We start from the raw sequence: 26,350 nt of genomic DNA, 5'->3' as shown, positions 1-26,350 counted from the left end.
TTAAGAATTAGATCATTGAAATCAAGACATATGAATAGCTAAGGTTTTATTTGTTATCATTATTTGCTGGGCTGTTGTCTGATTTGGAAAAAAAATAGAGAATTGACTGAGGTCTTTTTTCTGTGTTTAACCTCCTTCCAGTTACCTGATTTATAATATTGCCAGCTGTCACAGGTGCTTTTGTGTATAGAAAGAAGAGGAAGAACGAAGATTTGTCCTCTTCTGGCTCTAGCCTCCTTTTGTTTGAATTTAGATCTTGGTGGAGAGACCTGTCCCGCTCCTCTCTTCTGGCTAGTGAGTCTTCCACAAAAGCCACTGCCAGGAGCCAGTAGGCTCGCTCAGGAAGAGAGCCTTTCAACAAGGATGTGGCACATAAGAATGGAAGCTGATGGTGGTCCCATCTCTTCATACAGAGAGCCTTTAAACAAGGATGTGGCACGTAAGAATGGAAGCATACATTCTTCTGTTACTTAGAGCTCAGGTTCTAGAGTTAAGTTACATGGATAAAAGGAAGCATACTCTTCTCCCCAAGCAGCAGCAATCCACTGTTGCCTGACAGCTTCTGAGTGGCTGCAGAAGGTGCAGGCATCCTAAATACATAGACCCTAACTTGCATAAATAGCGTCAAACAGAGCCAGCTTAGTGATCCAAGACCCACTTGATCTTTAGACCCTGAAGAGTAGGCGTCCTTTGCTACCCTGTCTCCCTATTCCCATCATGCTCAGACCCCAGGCAAGGTTCAAAGCAGTTGAAAATGGGCTTTTCTTCTAGTGATGGCTCATTAACTAATATCCTGAGTCCCAACTGGAGAAATATCTTGCATAAATTACATACCACCTTTTTTCTCAAGGAGCTTAAAGTGCTTAATATGCGTCAGCTAATGCTCTTCCACATCCTTCCAGATTAGTGTGAGACAGTGGAATCCCCACGAAATGAAAAGGAAACATGACTGGCTGCCTGTGCGTTGGGTCCCAACTCTGTTGGTGAATTGGTTTGGTTGGTATAGAAAGGGGGTTTTCCCTTGACCTAACTGACCTTTTTCCTCCATCAGCCCTAGTTTTGGGATGGAGAAGACCCTCCTTGGGACCGCATTTTCATTCTTCTCAGCTTTCTTTCACAACGAACTGTGCAAAACAGGATAATACCAAGAAATTGAGTTAAGTGTCTGGACTGTATATTAATACCCAAAACAGAATGTGACATTTTAAGTGTTAGGGCCATCATGCCATGGAAACCACCTGTTTTCAGTGCATCTTGCCAGAGGAGCCGAAAGTATGGGCTCAGAGTTGAGTGCCACCCTCAGTGCTGTAAATCAAAACATGCCACGAATGGGAATGGACATAGAACCAGTTCCATAGGGAAAGTTCTAAAATTTGCTTTAGTTCCAAAAAAGATATTTGTCTTTTCCTTGCCTCCCAGAATCCAGAAAATGTCCCCTCATCTCTGTTCCATCTGCTCCTGGCTGGGCCCTCAAATGTAGAAGGGTGAGCTGGGAAGCCACTGAGATGGCATTGCTGAAGCCGTCCCCTCCCCACCCGCATGGTGAGTCTCAAAGTCTTTCTCATGCCTTCTCCCGGTTTCTCTTTTCTCCCTTGCTTTCTGCTTTTTTTCCTTTTCCTCCTCACGTGTCTTAGGCCTGCTAGAGGACTCCTGAGATGTTGCTGCGGCCAGCCAGTGATCCCTGGGGCTAACGGGCTTGTTGCCCTGGGTTTTGGGCTACGGGGCTGGCCTAGTGGGGTCCATGATGCATTGGGTGATCAGTGCGGCTCCTGAATCAAACTAGTCCTGTGTGCCCTGAGGTGGCGGAGGTTGGAGCAGGGCAGTCATCGGGCTTAGGAAGGATTTCTCTAACACTGAGTAACATGAGGATTTAGCAGTAGTGTTCTTCCCTTGTCACTATTTCTCTATCTGGAGTTACATTCTTGTTAGTCAAAAAAAAAAAAAAAAAAAAAAAAAAAAAGCACTATTAAAACATCACAAAAAGCAGCTGGCTCCCACGGAAAGGTAAAGGTGTAAACTTATATATGCATAATACTGGCAAAAGCTAGTTTCCCGGGGGTATAAATACACATGTGCTTCTAGAAATAAGGCTTGGTGTCAAACTCTAGATGGGCGGGGTGGAGTACAGGACCACCGAGTTGTAGTCTGGGGGCGGGGAGCAGCACGCAATTTTCCTTTCCAGCTCAGCGTTGTCGTAGGTGAACCTGCGCTTGCCTTCGCTGATGTGCCCACAGCTGGAATGGCAGAAACTGGGCCTGCTGGCATCAGAAAGCCCCGACTCCTTACTTTTACTGGTGACTCTCAAGCTAAAGAAAGAAAGGAAAGAAATCAAATGTTCAAAATTGGTTTTTAGAAAACAAGACACTAAAATCCACTCTCTCTCAGTGCATCATTTGTTCACACCTGTCCTAGACTTCGTGGTTTTTGAACCCCCCCTCAATTACTGTCAGATTTCCTCTGTTCTAAAGCTGCACACGGCCTCCCTCCTAACAGCTGGGTGTCATTGGGCAGAAAGACAGTGGCTGGGGGAGGGTGTGAAATGTCTGCTAAGATAACACAAACCCATAATCCGGGTGGAAAGTAACTCCAAGACTTGGGAGCAGCCCTCTCCTATACTCGGGTCAAACAGCTTCTGTGGTAGGCTGAGAAATGCTTCCTGCCCTCCAAAATATTCAAATTTTTTCATATGTTATATCCCTTATGGCCTCCAGAACTGCAAGAGAATAAATTTCTCTTGTAAGTTGCCAAGAAAACAGAAAACAATAGAGCTTCACACACACAGGTGAGTGCCCCTCTACCTGTCGTGCCTGTGTTCTAGAAGAGGAAATGTTTTTAGTTATGGTGCTACTTGTCACCAGCAAGGCTCAAGGGTGGAGAAACTTGCTTCTGGGTCCTCTACGTTATATCCAGACTAGGACAGACACCTGAGGAGGAAGGGCTGCTCTTGCCCTTTAATATTCGTTTGAATTTTTTATTTTCAAGAGATCTGGGATGAGGAGGGGAACCCGTGAAGCATGTTTTAGACTGGTCTGGACTAACATGTCCATGTTCTATCGTTTCAGTCTCAGAGTAGAGGATACAATTTATGGCTTATGTTTTTCTTTAACAAATATCTAGATAAAATTAGTCACCACCCATTTTCTGAGGTGTTCCAAAGTAGGAAACAAAAGAGCATGTATCCTACCTTCCCCTTTGATCCATTCATTCCTCGCTGGTGCCTCTGATCGGCTGTAGCTCAATTCTAATATCACTGTGCTCAAGTGAACAGGAAACAGCACACTGGTGTTCGCCTGGAAATGCCCGTCTTTCCCATTTACTTGTGGTCGATAAACTGTGCTGACTACATCACTTGGAGGCACTTGTTGCCATTCTTTGATTAGATCAGGGTTCAAAAACTATACCCCATATCTGCCCACCTGGCTGGTGTTTTTTTTAATAAGAGCTTTATGGAGATAGAATTTACATACTGCATAATTCACCTATTTAAAGTGTGTAAGCCAATGGTTTTTTGTATCGACACAAGTTGTGCAAACATCACCATAATCAGCTTTAGAGAGCTGCCACCATCCCCCAAAACTCCTACCCATCGGCAGTCTTTCTTCCTCACACCCTCCAGCTCCAGCCCAAGGCAACTACTGGTCTACTTTCTGCCTCTGGATTTACCAATTCTGGGCATTTCATATAAAAGGAACCATACAATATGAGATATTTTATGACTGCTTTTACTGAGCGTAATATTTTCAAGGTTCATCCAGGTTGTAGCATGCATGCATAATGCGTACTTTTTATTGACAATTTTATATTGTGTGGATATACCATATTTTATTCAGTCATCAACTGATGGATATTTAGGTTGTTTCCACTTTTGGCGATTATGAGTAATGCTGCTGTGAACATCTGTATGCAAGTTTTGCTGTGGACATCAGTTTTCATTTCTCTTGAGTATATGCCTAGGAGTTGAATTGCTGAGTCTCGGGGTAACTGTTTAACCTTTTAGGGCAACAGCTAAACTGTTTTCCAAAGGGATTGCGCCATTTTACATTTCCACCAGCAGCGTAGGAAGGTTCCAATTTCTCCATATCCTCGCCACACTGACTTCATCTAGCTATCCTCATGGGCGTGAAGTGGTATCTCATGGTAATCTCTTTCCCTTTTTTTAATCCCTCTGTCACCCAGGCTAGAGTGTAGTGGTGCAGTTGTGGCTCGCTGCAGCCTCAAACTCCCAAGCTCAAGTGATCCTCCCACCTCAGCCTCCCAAGTAGCTGGGACTAAAGGCACATGCCAGCACGCCCAGCTAATTTCTGTAATTTTAGTAGAGACAGGGTTTTGCCATGTTGCTCCTGGACTCAAGTGATCCACCCACCTCGGCCTCCCAAAGTGTTGAGACTACTGCATGAGCCACCACGTCCAGCCCCTCATGGTAGTCTTGATTTGTATTTCCCTAATGACTAATGATGTTGAGCATCTTTTCATGTACTCGCTGGCCATGCTCACCTGTTTCTGTAAATACGGTGTGTGGGAACACAGTCATGTCTTCTTGATGATGTATTGTCTACGGCTGCTTTTTATACTATAATGCAAGCTTGCCCAACTTGTGGCCCGCGAGCTGCATGCAGCCCAGGATGGCTTTGAATGCGGCCCAACTCAAACTCATAAACTTTCTTAAAACATTATGAGATTTGTTTGCAACTTTTTTAGCTTATCGGCTATCATTAGTGTCAGTGTATTTTATGTGTAACCCAAGATAATTCTTCCATTGTGGCCCAGGGAAGCCAAAAGATTGGACACCCCTGCTAATGGCAGTAGGGAACATCTGCTATCTAGCCCTTTAAAAAAATGGCTGCCCACCCCGGATTCAGGTGAAAGAGGAGCAGGTTCTGCCTTCGGGTGAGACAGGGAACAGGAAGGAACATCCGACAGGCACAGCTTTTCCCAGTCCAGCACTGTTGCGAGGTAGCGACTCGCACAGAGAAGCGGCAGTGGCATTTAGTGGTGCATAAGACTCCTGACAGTGGTGGCCACGGCGTGGAGGGAGGAGCTGGTGGACTGGTCAAGCCAGGGCTTCGTGGAGAAATTGTCAAGTGAGAAAAGGGTGCCAGGATGAAATGGAAAAGTCATTCATCTGTAGGGGCTGAGTTCTCAGGGTGCAGGTCTTAGCCCTGGAAAACAGTACTGGGACTCCTCATGTATCAACCCTGCCGGCGTAGGAGTAACAGCGGGGGTGTCCTCTCCCACCGCCGGGGGCGTGTCTCCGTCTGCACCATGCACAGGCGGGCACATCAGGCTTCTTTCCCTGAGGCACTGTGCTTCCCACGTCTGGAATGCCTGTCTTTGCAAGATTTTCTGCACGTTATCCCCAGAGCTTGGTGCTCATAGGTCCCATTTGATGTTCCCCTTTTTTTGCCCTCTGGGGGGAAATGCTTTTCTGCAACGGCTGAACACTATAGTTCAGGAGGGCAAATAGTCCTCAAACATCCGTCATTACACCACCTATCCCCAGCATCTCCCCTGGGCCCTCCATCAGCTGATCACAGAAAAGATACCCGATGCTTACTCAATCTTGAGCGAGGCCTTGGGTTTGCTGTCAGTCCAGGTGAAGCGCTTCAGCATGGGAGAAGCCAACAGAGTGCTGCTGTCCCCCTGGGAGTCCTGGGGGGAGAAGGAGAAAGGTTATACTCTTGCCTGGCCCAGCGGGAGTCCATGCTGAGCCTGAGGGATGATCCCGGGATGCATCTGTGGATCCAGGCTCTGCCTCACCCTCCACAATCCCCGCCTATTGAGACAAAGCATTTTCTCTCTTGGCCACTACAAACTTGACCCGCTGCAAATCATGTCTGATCCCCAGTGACTTTGAGGCCCTTCCTGAACATGAAGTAAATACATTTAAGCAAAAGGGAAAATGGCAAGTAACAGGTTAACATTTTCCATAGTAAACTGTGATGCAACTTATTGCATAAAGATACTAAAACTAATTTGGCAGATTGCGACTATGACTATGCCATAGTAGCGGTAGCCACCATAGACACGAATTCTAAGAAATCGTAAAGACATGGTTTGATTTTTTTTCTTAAACTTGATGGAATTCTCAGCCCCCACCCCCCACCCCTTGGATACAGTCTCCAGCAATTAGATTTCCTTGTTGGTTTCTCTTTGGCACTGAGTTTCCTGCAGACTCTTTACTACTTTGTTAATACGGCATGTTCCAGTAAGTGGATCCCATGCTTTGTTCCTGCCACTTTTAAGACTCTTACAGGGCAGTGTCCTTAATTATGAGTAAACACCTAAGCAAACAAAGAAGCTGTCATCATCGGCCACTGATTTAGAGCTGGAGGGTGAAGGTTGAGAATTCTTTCACGTTTTGCTCAGTATTTTTCCCTTGGCCTTGAAAACAATGTACCAAGCAGCCAAACAATATATCCATATACTTTACTTTTATGTTCTTCAGCTTATTTTTGATGCTTAAAATATTTAAAATAATCTTTCCCTTTATCTGGTGTGTCTCATAAGGTTGTGGTTTTATTTTTTAAGGATGACTGTGCTTGCCTCAAGGCCACACTGATTGCAGTGATCACCTTCACACGGCTGTTGGCCTTCCAGGCTGCTTATGGGACATGGTCATTGCCAGACTTCTTTTTTTTTTTTAGAGAGAGTCTCGCTCTGTTGCCCAGCCTGGAGTGCAGTGGCGCGATCTCGGCTCACTGCAACCTCCGCCTCCCAGGTTCATGCCATTCTCCTGCCTCAGCCTCCCGAGTAGCTGGGACTATAGGCACCTGCCACCACATCCAGCTAATTTTTTGTATTTTTAGTAGAGACTGGGTTTCACGGTGTTGGCCAGGATGGTCTCGATCTCGTGACCTCATGATCCACCTGCCTCGGCCTCCCAAAGTGCTGGGATTACAGGCGTGAGCCAGCGCGCCCGGCCTCACCAGCACTTCTTAAACATTAATGTGTGCAGGAATCCCCTAGGAATCTTGCCAAGGCGCACCTGACTCAGTGGGTGTGGGTGGGTGCTGAGAGCTGGCATTTCTAGCCGGCTCCTAGGTTGTAGGAACCTGCCTATCTGGAGATCACACTTTGAGTCCCAGAGGCTGCAACATCAGAACTGCAGTATCGCTCCTGCCCATCCTCCTCTCCTCCCCTTAGCCCCTCAACCCCACATCACAGGGCTTTAGAGAGAAGAGCTGGTGAGGCCTCTTGTTTGCCAGGCTATACTGGTTGGCTTCTCCCAGTGTGGCTGGGTAGGAACAGGGCCACCTCAGGGGAAAGGAGCATAAGGCTTAGGTGGACCCCTCCCAGCCTCAAGGCTGCTTGCAGGAGAGCACTCTCTGTTACATCACAAAGCCCTCCACCCACACAGCTGGGAGTTCCTCTGTTACTCTGAAAGCAAAGCTGCATCACTGACATCTAAGCAGCTTAGAAATACACAGTGGAGTTTCCTAAGGGTCTAAATTCCTACCACGCAGGGACTTGGGTCCTGGAGTGAGTTCACGGAACTCTACTTTCAAATTAGCTCTGTACAGCTAGGTCGAGCTGTCAGTCCTCCGACACCGTCATTTCAGCCACTCCTGAATCCAGACCCTCGCTGACCAAGAGCTGCCACACTACTGGCGGTGGTGTTCGGAAGGGATCTGAAGAAGGGGTCTGTCAGCGTGCACTGGGTACCTTAACTTCATGACTTACGTCAAACATGGAGGTGGCATTGGGTAAAAGTTCTTCAAAGGTTTTGATTCTTTCCAGGCTCATGAACTTGAAAGCATTTACATATCTAACGAAGAAACAGAAAGAATGATCAAGACAGGAAAAGGCATTCAGCTGTAATGAGTCAGGAGACCACAGGCATCCTATCCCAGCTAAGAGGAACCAAACACACCAACTGGAATCACCTAACTCCTGAGGCCCCAGTCTCCCCGCTGGGACCCCTGGGAATCCTGACGGCTTTGCCACTGCCTCCCGTGGTTGTCAGTTCACATTCTGTCGTGTTGAGGAAACTCCCAGAGGGACCTGTCACAGGTGGGTAGCAGTATTTTCTTTTTTTTTGGAGACAGAGTCTTGCTCTGTCACCAGGCTAGAGTGCGGTGGCACAATCTCAGCTCACTGAAACCTCCGCCTCCATGGTTCAAGTGATTCTCCTACCTCAGCCTCCCAAGTACCTGGGACTACAGGTACATGCCACTGCACCCAGCTAATTTTTGTATTTTTAGTAGGGATGGGGTTTCACCATGTTGGCCAGGCTGGTCTTGAACTCCTGACCTCAGGTGATCCACCTGTCTCGGCCTCCCAAAGTGCTAGGATTCCAGGTGTGAGCCACTGCGCCCGGCTGCGAGCAGTATTTTCTGACTGCTGCAGCTCCTTCCCATATCTTCCCTGGTGGCCGAACTGAGGTCAGAGCCAGACGAGCTGTGCCTGCTGCAAAGAGAGATGCTAGAGTTCCATAGCACGGTCTGGAAGCCCTAAAAAGAGTCCTGACTGCATCGGGTACAGGGAGGGAGGGTCAGAACTGCTGGGTTAGACAATTATTCTGCCACTTTCTGGCTACACGGTTTCGGCAAGCCTTCCTCCCGGGAGCCTTAAGGTCTCCGTTTACGTAACAGGAATGATATGTTCTTCCCAAGACTGCTGTGAGCATACAAGGAGTTGAGAGAGGGAAAAAGCCTAGCACCATGCCAGACCCAGCACGTGTCTGTGTGACCATCAGCCCTGCCCAGGTTTCATGCATGTGTAACTGGCAGTCCTGAAGTCAGGCCCCGGGGCCAGCAGTGGCCACAGTACATATTTGTTCCCTTGCCTTGCCCCTTCTCCAGTTCCCTCTGCAGTAATACGGGATAGATTCATTTGTTAGGTCAAAACAAAGCAAAACAAATGAAAACACAGCTCGCTTTGTTTGTTTAGTTTTATCTAAGGTTTCACCAAAAAATTCAATGTTGTGGGGAAAAGAAAAGATGGGGGAAGGTTCTAGAATAAGATAGACAAGAAACTTTAGAAAATGTAATCTGTTATTCTTAATTGGATCCTGCTTTTTACAAAAAGATGTAAAGACACAGGTGAAATTATGGAAATTTGACTATTAGATGGCATTAAGGAATTTACTTGGTGTGATAATTTTGGTGTGGTTTACACAGGAGTATGTCCTTCTTTGAGTGCAGTCATGCAATCATAGCTCACTGCAGCCTCCATCTCCAGGGCTCAAGTGATCCTCCAACCTCAGCCTCCTGAGTAGCTGGGACTACAGGTGCACACCACCACACCCGGCTATTTTTTTTTTTTATTTTTAGTAAGACAAAGTCTCTCTATGTTGCCGAGACAGATTTTGAACTCCTGGGCTCAAGTGATCCTCCCACCTCAGTCTCCCAAAGTGCTGCGATGACAGGCACAAGCCACTGTGCCCAGCAATAACAGCCTTCTTCCAAAATGTATACCAAAGTATTTAGGAGTAAAGTGCTATTATGACTTAAGCCTCCTTTTAAATGATTCAGCAAAAAGAAAAATCCAGAACAAACACAATCATAGACAGTATAATAGACAAAATGGGGCAAAATGTTAACAACAGTTGAATTTAGGGATGGGATATGGGTGATGATCACTACACAATCTTCCTTCCTTCCATTTTCCTTCCTTCCTTCCTTCCTTCCCTCCCTCCCTCCCTCCTCCCTCCCTCCCTTCCTTCCTTCTTTCCCTCCTTCCTTCTTTCTTTTTCCTTCTTTTTTTTGTTGGAAAATTCTGTGATATAAAGTTTGAGAAAGAAATCTTACCTGACATCATCAGAGCTTTCTGAATTAAACTTCGGAGCTGAAATACCTTCCTTGAAGAAGTCCTCAGAGAAGGCAGGAGTTGAGTATGTAAACCCACTGTTTCCTGTCAGTATGGCATTGATTGGGATGTAGTCTTTACCATCCTAAAATACCAAAGATAGAGCTCTCATTGCATCAATTCTGACTTCAACAATTTCTACGAACCATTATGTCAACTTTGATTTGTCATTCGCACAATCTTGGTTGTGTTTTGACAAGACAATTCTGTACATACACACATACACACACTTTTTAAAACTTCTCATCTCAGCTATTCTATTAATAGCTCTTAAAAAAACAAAATGCCCCCCGATGTACACTCAAAGGCATTTTGATGTAATTTAATTTTACCTGTTGTACGTTTGCTTGAAGCAAATCACCTAGTTTTTCCACAAGTTCTGCAAATCTTGGCCTTTCTTTTGGGTCTCTGTGCCAGCAGTCCAGCATGATCTGATAGCTGGTGGGGAAAACAGCAACAGAAATAGCTGGAGAGCAGTGATCATCCTATGCATTGCCTTACGTACTGCAAAGGGAGGGCTGTCATCCGCACAAAGACCAAGCTTTCTGTACTATGTGACCCTGCTTCATTTTTAGGTTTGGGTTTATAGCACCAGCACTTAAAAGGCTGTCTGGGCCAGGTCCTGCAGTCAGTGGAAAACACGTCTACCAAGACAGACTAACCAACCCTCCAGAGCTCATGGATACCCAGGTTCTTTGTTGTGCCTGTGGCCTCTGCAGGTGGAAGGTCTGAGTTCTGTGACTGAAACACAGCTATTGGGAAGGGAAACCCCACTGCTCACTGCAGTTCAATGTGAAGTGGAGGGTTCCTCCCTGCACTTGCAGAAGGAGGACAATGTCCTTTAAGTTTAAAAAAAAAAAAGGTCATACAGCCATAAATATCAATGGCCGAATAGTCAGTAGTACTTATTTCATTCTCGGGTTGTAACAAAGGTTGGTTTAGCTGGCTTCTTAAAAAGCATGTGGCATTTCCAAGTCCTCACACTTCCCTTGATGGACTAAGCAGTGGAGACCGGTGGGGAAGGTCCTGTGTACATGACTGTGTCACTTCCAGAAGCTGAAGCCCCAGTGTGGAGCTTCTGGGGCTGTGAGCAAGGGTCCTGTGTGTAGCTGATCATTCTCCCCCAGCACTGCAAAGCTGCTGTTACAAACTGGCCTCCCACCACTCAAGGCACACAGTACAGGCTAGGCACCTGGATATGAAAGGATATTTGTCCTAATAGCACAGAGGTCAAATCTTGTCCTGGGATTCCAATGTTAACAGATTCCTCTGCAATTCTTCTCTTACATTTTATTATTATTATTATTATTATTATTATTATTATTATTATTTTTGATGCAGTCTCGCTCTGTCGACCAGGCTTGAGTGTAGTGGGCATGATCTCAGCTCACTGCAACCTCCGCCTCCCAGGTTCAAGTGATCCTCCTGCCTTAGCCTCCTGAGTAGCTGGGATCACAGGCACCCACCACCACGCCTGGTTAATTTTTGTATTTTTAGTAGAGATGGGGTTTTATCATGTTTGCCAGGCTGGTCTCGAACTCCTGGCCTCAACTGTTCACCAGCCACGGCCTCCCAAAGTTCTGGGATTACAGGCATGAGCCACCGCGCCCAGCCTCTTCTTTACATTTTAGATGTAAAGGCATCAGGCTCGTCTCTTGGGCATGTCTGCATGGAATTGAGGTCTGTACCTACCACCCTCTCTGAAAAACACAGGCCAGAGGTCCACACACACACTGCACTAAGAACTGATTCTCCTTGAACCTCGCGCTCTTCAAGGGATGTTTATTATATGTTACCTCTTCTCTCAGAAGATGGTCTGGATGAAAAAGGACTCTGAGTCACACTCAAATCTGAACGGGCTCCGAATTTGATTCCCACCCTCTGGGTGGGAATCAGGCTGTAAGCACTGTGTGGGCAGGGCCTCATTTCCACAGCTCTCGCCTACCCCAGGGCCATAAATATCTGCTAAGAGAAGTCAGACTCGTCTCCGGGAAGAGATAACTCTGCTCCTTCTGTGAATTCTTCAGCTGTACTGCAGACGTTACTTGTGCTGGGAGATGCTTGTTGCTGGGGAAACAACCTGAGAAAGCCCAGTTCATATCCTCCCTCGGACACTTCTTAGAGGTATGCCTTTAGGGGGCGCCAATGGCTCTAGATATCTCTTAAGTATATTCCTATTTTGTTTCCAAGTATATGAGGTGGCTGCCAAAGGCAGTAAGACTACAGGAAGGTAAAAAAAAAAAAAGAAAAAAAAAAAAAAGAAAAGAATCCAGGTGTGGCGGCTAACACCTATCATCCCAATGCTTTGGGAGGCCATGGTGGGACAATTGTTTGAAGTCAGGAGTTCAAGATCATCCTGGACAACATAGCGAGACTTTATCTCCACAAAAAATAGAAGAGTTAGTCAAGCATGGTGATGCACACCTGTAGTCCCTGTAGTACAGGAGGCTGAGGCGGGAGGATCACTTGAGCCTGTGAGGTTGAGGCTGGGCTCCAAAGAGAGGCCTTCAGGCAGAGACTCTGGGCTCGTCTCCTCCCGCACCATGGTCTCCCCACAGGGTCAAGCTGCTGTCTGGGAGAGGCACCGTCCTGAGCAGGACACTCCCTGATTCCCCTGCTGACACTTGTAAACGGAACCCTCTACAACCACTTGCTGTTTTTGACTTTTGACTCTTGGATTCTGATTTTTAGTTTCCGCACTTCTTGCCTAAAATCCAATGTGAATCATCTCAGCAAACACCAAAGGAAAAGAAAAAACAAAATCAAAAAATTCATTGCTTATTCCCTTATTGAAAGACATCTGATTCAACAGTATCTGGGCAAGGAACCAGCAACTCAGTGTTACAAGATTTTGTGCCACTAAGTAAATAGGTTTAGTAAAGTTAAGAGACATTAGTTTGCATCCAAGCTGGGGATGAGGGGCCTCCAGGAAGTTTTCTTTCCAAGCTATCACCCAAGTTCCCAAATACACACCGCTTTACGCCAAGTTCAGATCACAGAATCCCAGTTCTGAGAAGCTGCACTTGGTCCTCACCCAGCCCTTCCTACTGTTAGAACAAACAAGAAGGAAATTACTCCATCAGCTTTCACATGCTGGAGAAAATGTCTGAAGGTTTGAAGTCTGGCCTTCTGAAGACATATTTCACCAGAGCTTCTTACTTTTTAAAATTTCTAAAATCTCCCCCTCCTCAGAATTAAGGAACCATACCACTCTAGGTCGCTTGAGGCAAGGGAGCTACCTGAGTGAGGTTTATGTAAAGACTTGAAGGTTTGAGCAAGTCCAAGGCCATTTTTGGTCCAAAGTTGATGTGACTTTGTACCTCTGAGTTATTTCCGACCACAGCCTGGGTATGAATGGGAAACACATTCTGCAGGGGTGTAGGATGGTGCTGTGGTCTCTGGACTCAGGCTGAATTCGCTTAAGTTATTACCAATGCAGCCCTGAGCAAATCACTTACATGTGCGGTGCCTGTTTTCCCATCTGTGAAATAGAAATCATGGTAGTCCTACTTTATAGGACTGTTATGAGCATTAAATAAATTAATGCTTAAAATAGTGGCACTTAGAAGCACCAAATAACTGTTTAATCAGTATTATTCAATATTGTTAAAATAAAAACTAATTTCAGGCCAGGCATGGAGGCTCACTCCTGTAATCCCCACACTTTGGGAGGCCAAGGCCAGTGGATCACTTGAGCTCAGGAGTTTGAGACCAGCCTGGCCAACATGGAGAAACCCCATCTCTACAAAAAAAATATAAAAATTAGCCAGGCGTGGTGGCACATGCCTATAGTCCCAGCAACTCAGGAGGCTGAGGAAGAAGCATGACTTGAACTCAGGAGGTGGAGGCTGCAGTGAGCTGAGATCACGTCACTGCACTCCAGCCTGGACAGCAGAGCGAGACACTATCTCGAAAAAACAAACAAACAAAACCCAACTAAACTAGTTTCATACTATTTAGAATTTATATGGAAGTAAAAATAAAAATTAATTTCATACTGTTTTCCATTTATTTTTATGTAAAAATATTATTTAATAATAACAATTATTAGTAGTAATTGAGAGCTTACTCTTGAGATTTTCAGACTATGTGAAGATTGGCAGGACATATTTAATTCAAAGCATGAGTGGCCATATCAGAAGCATTTCTTCTGAGGAATGTGGGGTCTGTTCTTAATTCAACGGCCCCTGTGGTCTAGGGACATCAGTCCAGAGGCTTGGGTTCTAAACGTCTCCTCTGCTTCTCAGCTGACAGACAGCACATTGCTTCAGGTCTCGGCATCTCAGTTTCATTACTTGCTAAACTCAGATTATAATAGCTGCCCTGACCACCCCTCAAGGTCTCTGGGAACTTCAAATGAGACTATATGTGGGAAAACACTTAGAAAATCATAAAGTGAATCATCTAGCTCTATCCCCAGCTCTCAGAAACAGGCCTTGCCTCAGCTCCCTGTCCTTTTCTGATGAGGGCACCACGCACCAGTGACAAGAACAGGTCCCCTCCCGCTTCCCTATGCTTGGGCAGAGCTACCCAGCCCTGCTGTTGGGCCTGAGTCTCCCGTCCACCTCTCCAGTTCCCCATTCTGGGCCTGACCTACCCTTACCCCGAGATGATGAAGGAAAGAGACAGCGACTTTGCCCTTTGGCCAAGCCCACACTTCCTGCATTCCCTGACTCCTTCTCAAAGGCCAGCCAGTGCTTCTGACAGGACCCCATTGTGTGGGTGGAAGGGGAGGGCCCCTGCCAGTTCAGGAAAGGTGGTGCCGCCTCAGGGAGGCCTAAGTCCTTGTCAGCAGCTCCACAAAAGTGCAAGTGTCATCACATTCCTGCTCAGGCCTCAAAGTGCAGAACATCCACAAAGCCCCAGGAAAAAAAGAGTGTCCAAGAGAGGCAAGCACGTGCAATTTGCACAATGGAGAAAGCCTCACTGGGACACCCCGAAAAGTCACGTGACCAGGCAGCTCCAGATAGCTGCTGGGCCTATTCCCAAAGGATTTTTTTTTTTTTTTTTTTGAGACACAGTCTCACTCCGTCGTCACCCAGGCTGGAGTGCAATGGCATGATCTTGGCTCACTGCAATCGCCACTTCCTGGGCTTAAGTGATTCTCATGCCTCAGCCTCGCAAGTAGTTGCCACCAGGCCCGGCTAACTTTTGTAGTTTTAGTAGAGACGGGGTTTCACCATGTTGGCCAGGCTAGTCTTGAACTCCTGACCTCAAGTGATCCACCCGCCTCGGCCTCCCAAAGTGCTGGGATTACAGATGTGAGCCACCGCGCCCGGCCCCTATTCCTCCTGAAGGATTCTAAGGAACTTGTACTGCCCACAAAGCCTTCTGTGAAGCATAATCATGACATCAGGAAGTTCCCCTTCTCCTCTCCAGACCTCTCCTGCAGACGACATCAACCCCGCGTGGGTGTTCCGTGCAGACACTGGAGTGGTCATCAGATCGAGGTCTGGCCCTCCATCCCTAGGGCTGCTAGGTCTGTTTGGCTCCCACTCTGTGAGCGAGGCCAAGGTCTTGCATTCAGTTCCTGGGTGGCCTGTTTGTTTTGCCTGGATTCATACCTAGAAACTGAGTTTCTAACTTCAGTTCCCAGCTAGAGCCCTTGAAGTCATGTCAGTGGTCAGGAGAGAAAATAGGTAGGGATGGGTCAAGGGCCATGTGCCCCCCCGTAAGAAAACACTCCCAGCACATCTGGGCCTGACGGGCTGAGGGGAGCATCTCTAAAGGAAAGAAGAACCTGGGCATCTTCCAAGGCTGGGACTCTAAGAATCCACAAAACATCCCCCCTCAGGGATGCCCTGGTGAAAAGCGAGCTGGCAGATGGGGAGCGGAGGGCACCAAGGGCTCACATTTCAGGAGTAGAGTACTCAGGAGCTCTCATCCTCATGCCTTCCCTTAGGCGACTGCAAAAGTCCTCATCCATTTGTACTCCTGGGTATGGAGACCCGCCTGTGGGAGACAATGTGGAAAACACAGGGCCTATTATGGCTTCAGGGTACAAAAGATCAAGAGGGGACAATTCAGTGTTTCTTTCCTCCCTTTAAAGTGATGTCTTAGTAATAAATTCCCAGTGACTACAACAGATCTCAACTTACAGTACAACACACAGAGAAGCTCAGCGAGTCCTTGCTAAGGACACCCACTTGGTTGGGTGGTCACATGGTGTGGGGCTGGTGCCCACAGGCCATTCCTATGGCTACTCCTGCCTGTGTGGTCAGAGGAAGAGGTGTCGTCTGAAGGGTCCTGGTCTTCTCCCCACAAGTAACTCTAAAGAAGTTCCATCATTAGAGACTCATCCTTTGGGTTAGCGAGTTTTCTTTTTTTTAAGAGATGGGTCTCCCTCTGTCACCAGGCTGGAGTGTGGTGGCATGATCTTAGCTCACTGCAGCTTCGAACTCCTGGGCTCAAGCAATTCTCCTGCCTCAGCCTCCAGGGCAGCTGGGACTCCAGGTCCTCACCATCACAGCACTTGGCTTAGGCTTCTTTTTAAAACGCCAATAGATTTGGGATAGGCTACTTGGGAATCATTCACACTTGAGTGGGAATGACTTTAATTCACTCTCTTGCAAACTTCCTACAGTACCAGGGCTCTCGGAGTTGTGACAGGCCTGAGGGAAGGGGGGCTTTGGGCTCCAGGGCTGGGCTGAATGGAGTGGAGTGGGGTGGGGGCTGCCCGTGGTCAGGAGTCTGCAGACCTAAGAGCGCCAGAGACCTAAGAGGCCTAGGCTTTGCCTTCTGCCAGTTTTACTGCCCAGGATTTCCCTACAACCTTTCCTTTTAGGGGGATTCTTGCCAGGGTTGGGGGTGGCAAGGCCTTCTAATGCACTCTTGTTCTAGCCCTTGAGCCTCATCTACCTCAGCATTTGTTTGTCTGCACTTTCTAGTGATTACTGCTGGTAGGAAGCAGCTGGGAGACGTGCAGTGCTGGCACTGTGTCATTGTGGGGCCACTGCAGCCGCCAAGCTGCTTTCAAAGACTGGAAGCAACAGGTGCCTGTCATCGAAAGCAGGGGAATGATTTTCACACATTACAGGAAACCAGGGATGTTACTGGGTGACTTTTATTTGCTGTGAAAGGCAAATTTTTGGCAAAGCCCAGAAGACTCTTGGCTAGAACTTGAGTTTTGGAGGCCTCACATCATCACTGTGTGTCTGCAAGCAGATGTGGGCTCTGCACGCATCTGTGTGCTTTGAACAGGGCTTCCAGCCACCCATAGTGGATGTTGTTGCAAGCAGAATCAATACAACAAGTGTTCTTTACTGCTCATCCTGTATAATCCGGTGTCCAGAGCCGTATCATGTGCTAATATCAGAGGCACTGGAAAGGTCTCCTGTTTCTAACAACACTTTCCTCACTGGGTTAGCTGAGCTTGTTATGGCCTTTCCTAGGAAGAAATTTTGAGGTGGTGGGAGATGCGGGGAGGGAACGGGCAAGGGCGTTAGAGGTGTGCGTGTTGAGGAACTGGAAAAGGACAGAATTGGGCAAAGTACAGAAAAAGATAAACCTGACTTCAGACTTTATACCCATCTGAACTTGCTCATGATCGTATAAAGCCCTTTTACAGTAGAGGGTAGACAAGCATATGCCATTACTCATCTGAGAGTCTACATGGACCCATGGCACCCTAAGAGTTTTTGTTACAGTAGGAGCTAATCTAAAGGCTATCTAGCCAAAGGACATTCAGCAGAAGATGCAGACATTTATTTCTGGGCTGTTTGATCTCTTCCTTCTCCCAAATTTACCTAAAGAGAAGATTTCCCACAGCAATACTCCGTAAGACCACACGTCGCTCTTGGTGCTGTAGATTTTGTCAAAGATAGATTCAGGAGCCATCCATTTCAGAGGAAGTCGAGTCTAGAAGAGGGCAAAGGGGCCTTGAGCAGAAGGGCATGAAAACAAAGCACATTCAATCCAAGTGCCCATGGGGTCACCTCCCAGATAACATATGGCCCATAAATCATTTCCTAGAGCAGTTCTGGCTTCTGACATAGAGAACACCATAGTATGCAGTGTTACACTAAAAGAGGGAGCTAGAGTGCTATACTGAGTCCAGTGAAGGCAGTACATGTTCAGTAAGCCCCACTGATGTGGTCAGCATGTCCTTAACTGCATGGCTCTGTGAGAAATCCTCCCCCACAAAGAAAGCTTGCACTCCACAGGGACACTCAGGACTTGGAAAAGGAAAAGTGATCTGAATTTAAGGATATCCTGAAAAATGGTGGTGATTTCTAAAAATTTTTCCAAAGAAGGAGGATTTTAAAAGCATTCCTATGCAAAAAGACAAGATTTCAAAAGTCACTGAATAGGGAGAGTGTGCAAAAGCATCAGAAAGAAGAGAAGAAGGAAAGAAGTCAGTGTTGAAAGAGAATATACAGTTGGTTTTCAAGCATGTAGACAAATCTTCCTCTCTTTCAGATAGCAGGAATCCCAGTGAGTTAGGCCTCACCACTTTAGATGATGGGAACTGGTGGGAGGTATGGGATAAAGGAGAGACAAGGAGAAAGGAAGTGGGAGGGGCAGGGAGGCTGACACAGATACAGATGAACAGAAAGGAGGGGTGGACTAACATGAAGGTTGATGCCATCTCTCCGGACCAGGGCCCCAAGGAAAGTTTGTTTTCCTTTATTTTCTTTTATTTTTACAAAGGGTCAATGTGAAGTCGCATGTTTTGCTTCTATACAAACAGATTGTGGTGCAGTGGCTCTCAAAGTATGGTCCTAGGACCTGCTATGTCAGCACCTTCTAGAACAAGCATGTCCAATTCCTGGCCCGCAGGCCACATGTGGCCTGGGACAGCTTTGAATGCAGCCTGACACAAATTTGTAAACTTTCTTAAAACATTATGAGATGTGTTGCAATTTTTATTTTTTATTTTTTTTAGCTCATCAGCTATTGTTAGTGTTAGTGTATTTTATGTGTGGCCCAAGATAATTCTTCTTCCAATGTGGCCCAGGAAAGCCAAAGGATTGGACACCCTTGGTGTAGTAACTGGTTAGAAATGCAAATTCTCAGGCTCCACCCAAGACTTACTGACTCAGAAACTCTAGGGGGTGGAAGCTTGTTAGGCCAGCACACTGTAGCATAACACGCCTTCTAGGCGATATGTATGTTCAATTAATTTGAGAACCACTACTGTAACTCACTGGCACCCTGACACAAGCTTAACCCTCAGGGTACACAGGCTGGAGAAGGGAGGACGTGGGAGGTCACCTACAAAAGTGAAAAATAACACTATGTCTGAAAACAAGCAGGGAAGAGAAGCCAGTGCGAGCCAGCAGAGAGATGCTAGGCACGGAAGGCCACGGGAAGTAAACAGTCTCCTCCATAGTCAGCTACTGCTGACAGTCTTCCCCACCCTTTCCTGAGACAGATACACCTGCTGAATCAATCACCCGGGTTTATCTGAGGGAAAGAGTCCAGGCTGTTCTTTTCAGTGGTACAAGGAATTTCCCCAGGATTCAAAGGAAGGTAATGCTAAGGTCTCACCCAGGCCCCACCAAACACTTCTCAGGTTAGCAAGTCTCACGCAGCGCTGCCCAAAGGACAGGTGGCAGGCCAGGCATTAGGGGAGAGCAGAACCAGGAGACAGTGGCCTTTCTGAGCCTTACACAAGGGCTCTCTGGGATGCCGCTCCTCTGGACTGCTTGTCTTCACAGAAAGCCAATGATGGTTTTCAGGGACTACAGCTGAGGAAGTGTAAATATTTACCATTTCTGTTGTTTAAAAGTAATAGGACATAAATGAGTCAAATAAGCATCACACTGACTTACATCTCCTTTTCTCACATAATCGGGGTTCTTATAAATATCCCGGGCGAGGCCAAAATCACAAATCTTCACCACATTGTTCTCAGATAAAAGAATGTTTCTCGCTGCCAGGTCCCGATGAATGCACTAGAATAAAACAGCTGCATAATCAATGCATTTCCTTAACCTAACCAACTAATTTCCTGCACCTCTGCGTCATTGATCTTAATTTGGGAATCCATTTCCTATGCTGTGAAGGGAGCACCTCTCAGTGCACACTGCTACCATACACATGAAGAGCCTCTCTACAAATACAGGTCCCCAAGCCCCCAAAGTCAAGACATGTTCTGAATCTCCTGGGCTACTATTTGATCAGTGAAGCTGGTTATCTAAGATTTATCAGTGGGCAAACTTGCCCCACAGCCTTTTATCTTGAGCTGCCAAGATGAGATCTTTCTTCAGCTGCAGTTTTGTGGGAGGGCCCCATATGGCTATATGAATAGTAGCTCTCCTATGAAGTCAGGTGTTGTGATTTGGGCCAGATTTGAAAATGCGCCAGAGGGTACTGTGGAGAGCAGATGCCAGATTTGTCTAGTCTGATACCTGTGAGTTTTCCCCAGAATTCAGTTCTATCCACCGGTATTCACGACTCCTCATTCTCAAAACTCCTCATATCAGGGCAAATCAAGGTACTTGCAGTGGTGTTTGCTCTACATTTAAGAACACAGGTATCAGCAAATACTAGGAAATGAATTTACAGCAGAGGTGTGTGTCCAACCCTGGCAAAGAAGAAAAAACAGTGAACAGCAAGACTGACCTTTCTGGATGATAGGAACTCCATGCCTCTGGCCACTTGAAAACTGTAAGAAATCAGATCTTCCATAGTGATGGGCTCCTTGTAGAAACCATCAGAATCTGGAAAGCATTAGAACCGTAACTGTTTGTAATGGCTCTTGTTATCCCACCAAATCCCAGTTTATTGGAACAATGTTAGCAAAACATAAAACACACCAACAAGTAGATCAGAGTTCATTTTTAAGAGTATTTGAGTTTCAACATGAACACTAGAGATTTTTTCCGGGCCTCCAGCCCATTTTATCCCAGCATGGGGGCAGGGGGATGATCCATTAGGATGAAAATGCCTGAGGGGAGAAAACGGTAGAGTTCCCTGTCAAAATTAGTAACTCTGTAAATAATCTTAATTCAAATCTTATCTCCTCAGGACATTACCATTCGAGTCTCCCACGGATGTTTATTAGAGTGATAAATAAGAAAAAAATTTCAGAGATGCACAGTATGTTGTAAAAATATCTCAGCGCATAGGACAGGAAGGAATTAATACCTACCCTCCTCTTCCTCAACATCACTCAGACTTTTATCTTCCTGAAACCCGGAGCTCGCAAAGCTCTCACTGCTGGTGACACTATCTAGTCTTGGTTTCTTGCCTTGTTCCAGGCCTGGCTCCATTTTTTCTTTCTTAGGCTCCATGTGTAATGCTGCATCCTTTGAAGAGACCGAAAAGGACCCAGGTAAAAAGGAGCTCCAGCACAGCGTAGGAAACCAGTCCCTCAACTGGCAATTGCCTGATGAGAAATGAGAGCATTTCACTTCTCAAAATGGATCGTGAACTAGCACAGGGGCCCTATGGTGTCCAGGAGCCTGACTACCTCTGGGGTTGCAGAGTCTATTGTGCTCTTGCCTGGGATTCTAGACAGCATCTTAGATCAGATAAAAAAAGAAATTAATAGTGGTGGGTATTTACTGAATGCTTGCTCTGTGTGAGCCGGTATATTAAAAGCTTTAGGTACATTTCTTGTTTAATGTTTCCAAAACAGGTTCAGAGAAGTAAAGTAATCAAATTCACACACAGCTAATAAATAGCAAAGCTGGCCGGGTGCAGTGGCTCACGCCTGTAATCCTAGCACTTTGGGAGGCCAAGCCAGGCAGACTACCTGAGGTCGGGAGTTTGAGACCAGCCTGACCAATATGGAGAAACCCCGTCTCTACTAAAAATACAAAATTAGCTGGGCATGGTGGTGCATGCCTGTAATCCCAGCTACTCGGGAGGCTGAGGCAGGAGAATTGCTTGAACCCAGGAGGTGGAGGTTGCAGTGAGCCGAGATCACGCCATTGCACTCCAGCCTGGCCATGAGAGCAAAACCCCAGCTCCAAAAAAATAAAAAAAAAAAAAAAGCTTGAACCCAGGATTGGTCAGTGCCCATGTCTGTGCCCTTAACCACTCTTCCATGCCACACGCCATCTTGTGAAGGATGACATCACTGCGAGGAAAGGGTCCCCAGCGTGCTCGGTGCTTCACTCTGTAACCCCTAGGAGGAGTTAGAAGAGAAGGCTAGAGTTACCGATTTCTCAGGTTTCCTTGGGGAGGGAGGGAACATGGACATTGCTTTTTTTCTCTTCCATTCAAAACAAAGATATGAGTTGATTCTAACAAGGGTAGTAATGGCCTTTCACCCTGGACTGCGCATTCAAGCCCCGGTTCATCTCGCTCTTCCATTAATCATGCGATCCTGGGCAAGTCACCTTACTTTTCTGAGTTTCATTATCCTCTTCTGAAAAGCTCTATTATGCTATTATTTTATGATTCATAGGAAAGGAATTGTCAGTTCTGGGTGCTCATGGGAAACCAGAAAAGATTTTCATTGCCTTTTGTAATTCATCTAGTAACTATGACACTCTAAAAACCTAGCACTTTCAGTGGCTTTATAATTAGACCATGTTCCTAGCTTAGATTCTGCTAGACAGCAATACTGAGGCAGAAGCAGAGAGGGACTGGGGTTCAGTGGTGTCCCTTGATCTATTTGCATGGTGTGGCAGTGCTAGGATTAACCCGCCTCCCCCATCCTTCCTGGGCTTTTCTAGAAATGTCACAAAGCAAGAGCGATCCCTCCACTAGAGGGCACAGTGGGAGCAAGCAGAGCACAGGGAGAAAGCTTCAGGAGGGACAGCCCTAACCTAGTCTAAAAGCCAAAAGGGCCCCAAGGTTCCCAGCCCCTGAAAAGAGACCTTCCGGGATTGCAGAGGGAGGCAGGCCTCAGAGTAAATACCCACTGCCATCGCAGGTAACCCACCTGAGGGCAGGTAAAGACTTTCACTATTTGTTACTGTGTTTCCACAATGCAGTTATATTGGATTCTGTTCATTTGGGGACTGGAATTTTATTTTTCACAAGATCTTTTGCTGGACAGAAGGCATCAGACGAAACACTGGCAATAGCGTGGGGAGAAAAAAGCTCCACATGCTCACTCAGGGCTCTGCATGTGAAAACTCTCCCTGGGCAGCCTTCGTCCCCAAGGCACCCAGAAGTCACAGCCTAGGCACGTCCCCAAGGACCAAAACTCAGGCTGTCTCACTCCCTTCCTGACTCCCAATCAATGGTATATTCAGCTTTGCTTATCAGTACCACTTTGGTTAAATAAAGGTAATTTACTGAACTCTTGGGACCCTGGCAGAATATAGTGAATTTATTACAAACCGTATTTAAGGATCCCAGTTAATTTATTTGGAAAATGAAGTATTCCATTTGCAATTTAGCCTTTTGGTTTTGTCTTTCCTTTACCTTTATCTTCCAAATATGAAAGACAGCCATGGATTTTCCACAAAAACACTAAGCTCCACCAAGTTGCACAGGGAGGCAAATCATTAAATATAGCCAGAGAAGGAAGCAAACTCTTCAAAACAAAGGACGCACAAACCCAAACGTTCCATCCTGCCCAGGTCCCTAGGGTATTCTGCTGGCTTAGCTCTTCCTGAAGTCAGTCCAAAATTTCAGGACTAAGGGGAATTTGTACTGCCCTCAGCCCAAGGCACCACTTTCCACTTTTTCTTATACTTTTTTCACCTTATTTAGTGTGGTGCACAGAAAAGGCAGTGGAGGAGGAGTCAAGAGAACTGAGTTCTTTCTCATTCTGACTTCACCTCATGGTAGGTGTGAGTCCTTAAGCCAATCACTTGACTTCTCTGAGCATATCTACAGCCTGCGAGTATGAACCAACTGATCACAAAGATCCCTTTCAGCTTCAAGATTCTAATTCTTAGGCCGGGCACGGTGGCTCACACCTGTAATCCCAGCATTTTGCGAGGCTGAGGTAGGTGGATCACCTGAGGTCAGGAGTTTGACCAGCTTGGCCAACATGGTGAAACTCTGTCTCTACCAAAATATTCAAATATTAGCTGGGCACTGTGGTGGGCTCCTGTAATCCCAGCTGCTCGGGAGGGTAGAGGGAGGAGGATCACTTGAACCCAGGAAACGGAGGTTGTAGAGCTGAGATTGCACACTGCACTCCAGCCTGGTGACAGAGAGAGGCTCTGTCTCAAAAAAAAAAAAAAAAAAAAAAAGGTTCTAATTATTAGAGGACCTGACTTAAACCTGGGGAAAATGATGTTCTTGCATATATTGCCTGTCTGGTAGAACACCTCTGTCTTTGATTAGATCAAAGTTTGAGGGATGAGAGAATTGGCCAGCTGTCCAGTGGTTCTTATTTGTGTGTTAAGATTCTTGCCCACATTATAAAAATGGGCATCATTCTTGGATTTCAGACATTTTATCCACCATGTAGATCAGTGGCACGAAGTTGGACTCACCCAATTTTTCTATCTTAGTAGGTCAATGATGTTGATGATGATAATGACAGTGGTGGTGACGGTGATGATTAACATTTATTGATGGCCGGGCGCGGTGGCTCACGCCTGTAATCCCAGCACTCTGGGAGGCCGAGACGGGTGGATCACGAGGTCAGGAGATCGAGACCATCCTGGCTAACACGGTGAAACCCCGTCTCTACTAAAAAGTACAAAAAACTAGCCGGGTGAGGTGGTGGGCACCTGTAGTCCCAGCTACTCAGGAGGCTGAGGCAGGAGAATGGCGTGAACCCGGGAGGCGGAGCTTGCAGTGAGCTGAGATCCGGCCATTGCACTCCAGCCTGGGTGACAGAGCGAGACTCCGTCTCAAAAAAAAAAAATAACAAAAAAAAAAAAAAAAATTTATTGAATGTTTACATGAGAGATTTTTATTCTCCCAATAATCCCATCAGCTGGATTCTATTATAAGCTTCATTTAATAAATGAGGAAACTGAAACAGACAGGTTGAGTAATCTGCATTCCCAGATTTCATGACAGGTAGAGACAGGATTTGAATCCAGGAAGTCTGACTCCAGAGTCCCAGTGCTTAACCACCACACTACATGGGTTCATCACCAGTGTTGTTGATTACTGGTTAATAATGTTGAATCACTGTCCTTTGGACTTCTTCAGCTCAGAGAAGGACACAGTATTGGTGCCATACGTCACACTGGCAAAGTTTTAGTAAATTATTTCTCTTCCATTCAATAATCTCTTTTTTTTTTTTGAGATGGAGTCTCACTCTGTTGCCCAGGCTGGAGTGCAGTGATGTGATCTCGGCTCACTGCAACCTCTGCCTCCCAGGCTCAAGCGATTCTCCTGCCTCAGCCTCCCTAGTAGCTGGGATTACAGGCTCGGGCCACTACGCCCGGCTAATTTTTGTACCTTTAGTAGAGACGGATTTTCACCATGTTGGCCAGGCTGGTTTCGATCTCCTGACCTCACAAGATCCACCCGACTCGGCCTCCAAAGTTCTGGGATTACAGGCGTGAGCCACCGGGCGCGGCCCAATAATGTCTTTTAAACCTTGTTTGCCCTTAGGTCTTGGGTCCACATGTTCCTTTTACTACACAGCTTTTATTTAGTGATAAGGCTGGTTCAGAGTATATGTAGGGATGGTGTCAGGAAGTGGGAGAAAGGGCAGTAGAAAGGAAAGATAATGCTTTCTGTCCCTAGCCCCATCATTGGTCTACTGCTGATTGTACAAGTCACTCAGTTGATTTAGCCTTAGTCAAAATCTAACCTAATAAATGGAGACAATTATATTAACTATTATTTTCCTTAAAGAAATAAGGGACTTGTGTATGTCTGCGTGTATATACACATGCACACATATATAGGAAGAGAAAGACAGAAAGTTATTGATAGATATTTAGATAGGTGGCTACTAGATTTACTCTCAAATTATGGCTGCATACACACAAAGGGATCAAATGATTCTCTGTGCTATCCACACTAGAGTGTAACAGATTATGAGGGGGAAAAAAACATGAAAAAAGGAGAAGCAGCAGAGATTGAGTTTTAAGCTTAATCATTAACAGAACAATACAGGTTTCTCTTGCTTTATGTTGCTACAAACTAAATGAAAACTCATTGCTATCTTTAAAAAACTCCAACTTTTAAAATCCTTACCTTGTTGAGAAAAAATAAGTCACGTTTGCTCTTGAGGTAGTTGGATAGATTTCCATATTTGCAGTATTCAACAATCACCATCAGAGGCCCTGCAGCCAAAACAGCACATGCTCATGCTCAGCCACACCAAGCCAGTCAGCCATTTGCCAGCCTTCAGCCTGCCTGAGAAACCTCAAATCAACCAGCCTTTGTATTAGTGGGGCCGAGGGATGCGATTTAAGGATGAGAGGCCCATGAATAGGGTGACTTTTTCAGTTTAACCTAAGGCGGCGTTTAAAGAACACAATTGAAACAGAAGAAGAAAAAAAAATGGAGGTGGGGAGCAGTGCAGAAGCATTAGAGAGAAAGGATTAGAAGAAGAAGGACAGAAATACCTTTGAGGAGGGGAGAGGCAAAAGCCAGCCTCTCTGCCTCTTAACCAGACCCTTGCAAGTAGAGGGGCTTCTAGTTACTGTCACATCAGTCCTGCGACTATTAAGCAGCTCCTCTCTCCCTCCCAGGGCAGAGACCGCTACCTGGCCGT

The 26,350-nt window shown here is 46.2% G+C and overlaps 1 protein-coding gene across 1 annotated transcript in view; it reads right to left on the bottom strand.

Annotated features, from left to right (window-relative positions):
- Positions 1-1,360: 1,360 nt before the first annotated feature.
- Positions 1,361-26,350, bottom strand: part of FLT1 (fms related receptor tyrosine kinase 1) — a 196,781-nt gene continuing 171,791 nt past the window's right edge. Inside the window, exons 20-30 of the mRNA XM_023208745.1 lie at positions 25,828-25,916; positions 20,903-21,059; positions 20,374-20,471; positions 19,581-19,703; positions 17,553-17,664; positions 15,660-15,759; positions 10,140-10,245; positions 9,750-9,892; positions 7,681-7,765; positions 5,555-5,649; positions 1,361-2,306 (exon numbers count right to left, since the gene is read on the bottom strand). Of these exons, the coding sequence (XP_023064513.1) occupies positions 2,105-2,306; positions 5,555-5,649; positions 7,681-7,765; positions 9,750-9,892; positions 10,140-10,245; positions 15,660-15,759; positions 17,553-17,664; positions 19,581-19,703; positions 20,374-20,471; positions 20,903-21,059; positions 25,828-25,916 (1,310 nt within the window). The 3' untranslated portion in view covers positions 1,361-2,104. The remainder of the gene's footprint in view (positions 2,307-5,554; positions 5,650-7,680; positions 7,766-9,749; positions 9,893-10,139; positions 10,246-15,659; positions 15,760-17,552; positions 17,665-19,580; positions 19,704-20,373; positions 20,472-20,902; positions 21,060-25,827; positions 25,917-26,350) is intronic.

This window comes from Piliocolobus tephrosceles, chromosome X (assembly GCF_002776525.5).
Source record: "Piliocolobus tephrosceles isolate RC106 chromosome X, ASM277652v3, whole genome shotgun sequence".
In the NCBI taxonomy this organism is placed as follows: domain Eukaryota; kingdom Metazoa; phylum Chordata; class Mammalia; order Primates; family Cercopithecidae; genus Piliocolobus; species Piliocolobus tephrosceles.
The sequence above is the reverse complement of the archived record's forward strand: the minus strand, read 5'-3'. Positions and strand labels throughout refer to the sequence as shown.